The sequence below is a fragment of the Solanum dulcamara genome, chromosome 4 (genome assembly GCF_947179165.1).
Source record: "Solanum dulcamara chromosome 4, daSolDulc1.2, whole genome shotgun sequence".
NCBI classification, from domain to species: Eukaryota; Viridiplantae; Streptophyta; class Magnoliopsida; order Solanales; family Solanaceae; genus Solanum; species Solanum dulcamara.
Window position 1 is genome coordinate 21,761,351 of NC_077240.1, and position 6,646 is coordinate 21,767,996.

The following is a 6,646-nucleotide window of genomic DNA, read 5'->3' on the forward strand; positions in this document are numbered from 1 at the left end:
CTATCTGAACCATAAGGATTATGATTTAAATTCCTATATGCAATGATGACCAATAATAATAATAAATTAATTCCATTAGATTTTAGACTGAAAGAGAAGTCCAATATATACACAACATTAAACAGGATGTAATAATAAGTGAATTATTCTGTCTCCTCTTACTCTTTTCTTGTTTAATGTAACAGGATTTCTGAAACTTAAATAGAAATAAATTCTTTGCGTACCAAATATTACCAACCAAACTTATTATTTGGGATTCCTGCTATGTTTAGCTATGTTTCTGGCAGCAATTTCAAGAATATTTTCGAGTTTGACAATATAATAGATTTACAAAGTATGTATAAACTAGCTCAGAAAGATGTACAATCAATATGGCATATATACCTCAAAAATTTGTATGATTATATACATTAATACATATATATTACATATACATTGACTATGGTAGAATACATTGATATTTTCTAAAGAATAAATGAATAAAATGAAGCTGTGGTTCATTTAAACATTATTAACATATAGTAGTAAGAAATAGGAATTGGACTTGTAATGTTGCTTTTGTGTTAAAGATTCACCTTCCCAGTTCTGCAGCATCAGTCTCATGTTACCATAAGTTATAACCACCAATGATTCGCCTCTGAACATAGTCGAAAAAATAGTATTGCACCTCAAGCAACCCCGTCTGCTCGTCAGAATCACAGTGAGTCTAATCCAAAATTCTTAGGACGTTGTAAGACTGTATGATTAGCAGCAGGGGTGCTTCATCACATGTTTATCACCGATACGGAGTTACATCGACGTATGGTTCATAGTACCATTGCACATGCACTCTGGGACAGGGTACTTTGTCACATCCCTTCCTGCTTTCCTCAATTCTGGCTGTCCTAAGGAATCTCTATGCAAGTCCAGTATAATTCTGTTGAATTCTGTCTCAGATAGTGATGAGTTCAGAAAATGTTGAAGCATCTGTCTTTTGTTGGGAGTGATGGTCTTTTTGTGCCCTGCATAGGCCCTTTGTCCCTATTGCCAAAACAAAATACAACCAATAGTTAGAATACGTTCAGATAGCAGAATTTTGTTAAAGAAAGTAAAGTTTAGTGGAAGGGGAGGCAATACCTGGAGAGCATGGCCCATGTTTCCACCATGAGATGGCATGAAAACATTGCTATTCTCAGTTACTATGTAGTCAAGAGCAGCCATAAGGGATGCTTTCTTGACAAATGGCTCAAGTTCACCGGGCAAGGCAAGATCCTCTTTGTTAAAGAATTGAGGGAATTCACTTGTCAATGGTTGCAATGCTTCTTTCCCACCCAAAGGAATTCCTCCAGCCCAATAGATTCTTGCATTCTTTGGTGCTCCCAAAGCTTTGAGCAACCTAATAAGAGAATGTAAATTTGTTAAGTAGGGAAGTATTTTCAAGTGCATCAACAAAACAAGGAAATACATGAAGGCTAATATGCTAACCTTGTGACCTCCAAAGCATTCAAAGGGCAGAGACCAGCAAGCTTTCTGTCATGGTAGGTCATGTTTGAACGCGAAGTTAAGAGCTCAGGCCTTCGCTTCCTCTCATTATTTATCATCTCATCAATCTCATGGCTTAAACCAGGAAGACATCCTGTTCTCACCCACACATCCTTCTCCATTCTCAAATGAAGAGCAACATATGGTCCCTTGCTCCTCATCCTCTCAGTAAGTTTGTTGCCAAGTTCTAAGATTGATGGCGAAAACCTCAAAGCATGAAACGCCACCTAAAGATCACAAATCAATATTTTGTCAAATTGAATGCTAATGCCAACAGAAGGAATTAGGTGGGGTTCCAATTAAAATTAGCATTTAGTATGAATAAATTAGTTATACAACACTAAAAAGGGCAAAGTTCCTAAATTTTAAAGAGCTGTTATGTTTGAAGAATCACATATAACAATAAAGCATTAGACAAAGTTAGTTAAATAGGACCAGGTTATTATTGCGAACAAACTTTTCCCTACTTATCAAAAGAGACATATCCTAAATTGCACTACATGGTATGTCCATGTCTACGACAAAAAACAAACATCCAATGACAAATCAGATAATTTAGTTATTATTGTTTGGTCTATTGCAATTCATGTATCACTTTCTCGCGAAGCAAATGTCCTATAAAAGATAGTTTCCATTATTCCATATAATGAATTGTGGTATCTTTGAGAGGTGTAAATTTAACTCATTTACAGAACAAGGAGGATTAAATTTACCTTGCAGCGAAGCTTTTGAAGATCAGTAGGAAGATCCTTAGAAAGCCTCGAGTCAAGGCTTCGCAAAAGTAGAACACCATCCCTCCTAAGCTGCAAGAAGAACAATTCAACAATCAAAATAAGATCCTCTGTAATTTCCCAAAACTTGTTTCAACTTCAATTCACCAACCACTCCTCTTAGATAAAACTAACAACAACAACAACATACCCTTAGCCTTATCTTTGTGGGGTAGAAAGGTTGTTTTTGAAAAACTCGTAGTAAATATCCTTATAAATAAGTCTTAAGAGCTGAATTGGTATTTGCATTTTTTGGTTTAGGTATCTATCCAAGAATATAGAAATTGATTCCAGCTGCCATATAGTCAATTTCAAGACTTTGTCCAACTTGTCCAACTTGAAAGATACTCAACTTTGCTATTAACCAAATACACAAGCAATCTTGATTTTCTCTAACCACAATAGAAATTTCTATTTTGATTTTTTTCTAATAGCATGGACATGCTAAAGACCATCCATCATACATTGAACCTCAACTACCAAAGTAAATAAAACCATTTAATCATTTTTCACTTCCCATTTCTGGTTTCTTGCTTTCAATTATCTCAGGCTGCTGGACCAAACATTAAAGCTGTGGTCCTTGTTATTGAACCAAAACCAGGAAAGTAATAACTTCATAGATTGATTGAATTGATTCTTCTTTACCTTTCTGGCATAATGTGATCGAATCCATTCAGGGGAAGCATGGAGAGGAGTCCTTTTCTCCTCCACAGGTCTAGTCATCACATGCGTGGATGGAAGTGATGAAACTATTCTTACATCATTTGCTAATACTTCCTTAAAGTGTTCTAAGTCAAATATATCAGAGAACTCACTGCAAGCAAACACCAAAAGCAAACACAATGTTATACTATGTAAATAACCAGTTTTCCACCAAACTCTTGAAACATTTCTATTGTTCCCAAATAGATGAAATAACCATAAGAGGGACTAACTAACTGTTCAATATTAGAAGCGAAGTCAAGTTCAATAAAAGTTGCCTAAATACATAGAATTAGGCAGGAATAACAAAACTTCTGAGCTGGAAAGTAAAGAATGATTTTTCAAACCTTTCATCACCCCAAATCACATTAACTTGCAAAATGGGAACAACAAGAGCAGCACCAAGAATCCTTGCAATCACCACAGCATCAACAATCTGATTTCTCTGCTGATTCATTCCACCTGAAACCACCACCATTAAGTACCTAGTCCTTCCTTTTACAATATCCAAGCTTGTTTTTCTATACTCTGAACTGAAATCCAAACAAGGCCTATAACCCAACCCATCAGGTTGTTTCCAAAACTCATTCTTTTCATCTCCTTGTTCTTTTTCTTCTTTTCCAACATTTACTCCTCCAATACTGAGCTGAGAAACTTGATGGTCATTTGAAAATGAAGTCTTTTCTTGAAAAATCCCACATGGGTTTGGAGCAAAAGGAACTAAAGTATCAAAATTTAACCACATCTTCAACATACCAACAAAACCAAAAACAAAAAGAAACAAAACCCAAAATCTTGGATTATTGAGCAAAAGTTTGAGCTTTACAGAAAAAGATGGATTTTTTTTCTTGGGTGACAGTAACAGAGACTGAAGCCCTGAAGAAGAAAGTGAATTTATTATTTGAGATGGTACTGCTATGTAACATTGCTGCTTCTTCTTGTTAGTCTTTGACACTGCCATTTTCAAAAATGGCTCCCTTACTTCAAGAAACACAAAAACAGAGCTTTTCCTTTTCCTTCTTTATATATGTGAATTCTTGGTTTATTTAGAACAAAATTATCTCAGAGACTTTCTAAGAAAGTTTCTGGAAAAACAATATGGTGGAAATGATCCGCGGAATCACGAAATACGATGATTAATGCGCGTTTGGTATTCGATGAAAAATGGTACAAGTCAGAGAAAGTGTCAGATGGCTAATTTTTATTTTTCTTTTGGTCTTAATTTTCTCTTAGTGAGGAATTTAAGAGCTGAAGGTATTTATACAAGTTGGGTAGAGGAGGGGGAGAATTATTTATCATTCTGTTATTTTCAAAATAATGAATTTTTGAAGTATATCACACGGGAAGAAATTGAGATTTTTAGAATGTGAGTGCATTACTACAATATACAAAAGAGAAATATATATATATATAACTTAGAATTCGGATTGATTTATAAATTGCTTTTAAAATAAATCCAAAAAAATAATTAAATATGTCTGACTTAGCTTATTTAAAGCAACTTATAAGTTAAAATAAGTTAAGTCAAACAGACATTTAATGTTCAATTAAGTGTACTATCTTGTAGTATGAGAGTCAGCAAATAATATATACTCATTAATTTTTAGTAAATATACATATATAATACATATCTATTTTTATAATAGATCATAAATTCACCTACGTTATATTTTAGCTTATAAATTTACCCCAGGCATACCCTTAAGAAAGTTGATTAAAAGATAATTTATCAATATTATCATTTTACGCTTCTTTTTTTAAAAAAATTAAAGATAGAGATAATTAAAAAAAAATCAATAAAAAATCAATATTTTTGTTTTTAAATTTTAGGGGAATTATTCATTTTGGAACAAAAAAAAAGCGACAGAAGTTCATTTATTATATTATATTGGAATAGAGGGAGTAACGTGTTTTTGCCAAACTTCTTGATTTTTCAAATTGGAAAATAATTATAGGCGTGTCAAATGACGATATTGCTCTTGGTCAAAAAGTAGAATAAGAATAAAAAATATGAAATCTCAGTCCATGAGAGAATTTATTATGATTGTTTTTGTTAAATCTTTTTTTTAATTGAGCTGGACTAGTATTACTCGTGAAAAACGAATAATTTTGTAAAAGCTTTGATAACGATATCTCTCGAGTTATTTAAGAGTTTTCACATGTTCCGAGGTTTAGAACAAAATTTTAGAATTTAATTTTTTTTTTTTCGAGTTTCATGTTGTAATTTTTATTTTATCCATTTAAACTATCATTCTATTTGTAGTGGTCGGATCATGATTTTTATTTTTTAAAATAGTGAAGAAAACTCATGAAAAAAACAGATAAATTCAACATTCATTATTCATGAAAAGTAATTATAACCTTATATAGAAAGAGATATAGTGTAATATTTCAATGAAAAAGGGTTTGAATGAATTCTTTATGGGTGATGTATCTCAATGAGCTATCGATCGCGGAAATAGGGCCACATTGTGTTATTTTGACACTTTTTTTATATTCTCAGATAAATTTAAGTGCGTATTGACAAACGCCTCTAGGTGAAAAAATAAATCACTCTGTATGTGACACATGGATTTTAAAAAAAGAAAAAGTAAAACTTCACTTTTAATTCTTTTTTTCCTCCAATCTCTAATCTCATGGCCCCACACCCCCTTTCTTCATCTTCTTCTTCTCAAACTCCAGCAAAAATACGAGAATCTCCAGCAATTTCATTCTCAATTTTCCTTTTTCATCTTTTTCTTATTTTGTTCTTTGAAATTATTATTTTTTTCTTCTCAGAAATTTCATTCCTGTTATTTTATTTTATTTTCTCTTCTTCTCCATTTTCTATATATAATCTCCCTTTCTCCCAACCCATTTCCTCCATCTTCTATCCTTTCTTTCCATTTTTACGAGAAGTTATTATAATTGCAGCAAAAGATATTAGTAGTGAATGATGGATAAAAAAATCAAATTTGATTTTAAAGAAAGAAGGAAAAATTTAGTGTACAAACTCAACAAAAAATTATAAGTTTTTTCAAAATTTGTGTGGTGATGAAGGATGGGTCTATGATGGCAGAGAGAAAGAGAAAAAAATTGAATGGAGGGTGGTGGTGTAAGGCTTCAGAGAGAAAGAGTGAGGAAGAAGAAGAAAGAGAAAAAAAATATATATAAAAAATCTTCTCAAACGTGCTTAATATTTGTGTTGCACACACGCTATACTGAGTCAGCACAAAGTGTCAAAATAACACATCAGAATCTTATTTAAGGTATCTAAAATAAATAAAACTTAATTAAGATGTCTAAGTGAAAGTTGGTGCCAACTTTAGGATAACCGATGGTTCCACCCTAAAATAAGTGTTGAACTAAATGTACATTCATGAAGCAGCATGATAAATGTTGGGAATTTAGAGCTTTTTCTTTTGGGTTCTGGACTTTGGATTTTCAAATTCAACTGTTTTAGATTGTCACATTTGGAAACCAAAAGATATTCTAAAAATTCAATCATCACCGATTTATAACTATTTCCATGCCATCCCTCCAGCACCGCCCAACATTTTCTTTATTATTTTCTATATTTTAATTTACGGAAAAGGGTCAAAATTATTTCTGAATTTTGAAAAATAGTTTATTTATGTCCTTCGTTCTATTTTAGGGTCAATTATACCCTTACC

The 6,646-nt window shown here is 32.4% G+C and overlaps 1 protein-coding gene across 1 annotated transcript; it reads right to left on the bottom strand.

The window, feature by feature from the left end:
- Positions 1–381: 381 nt before the first annotated feature.
- On the bottom strand, positions 382–4,232 carry LOC129886928 (O-fucosyltransferase 20-like). The gene is made up of 6 exons (XM_055961832.1): positions 3,341–4,232; positions 2,937–3,105; positions 2,235–2,324; positions 1,465–1,748; positions 1,117–1,375; positions 382–1,020 (listed from the first exon to the last, which is right to left on the bottom strand). Exons 1-6 carry the CDS (start codon positions 3,952–3,954, stop codon positions 790–792), a joined length of 1,647 nt encoding a protein of 548 aa, XP_055817807.1. The 5' UTR covers positions 3,955–4,232; the 3' UTR covers positions 382–789.
- Between the last annotated feature and the right edge of the window lie 2,414 nt (positions 4,233–6,646).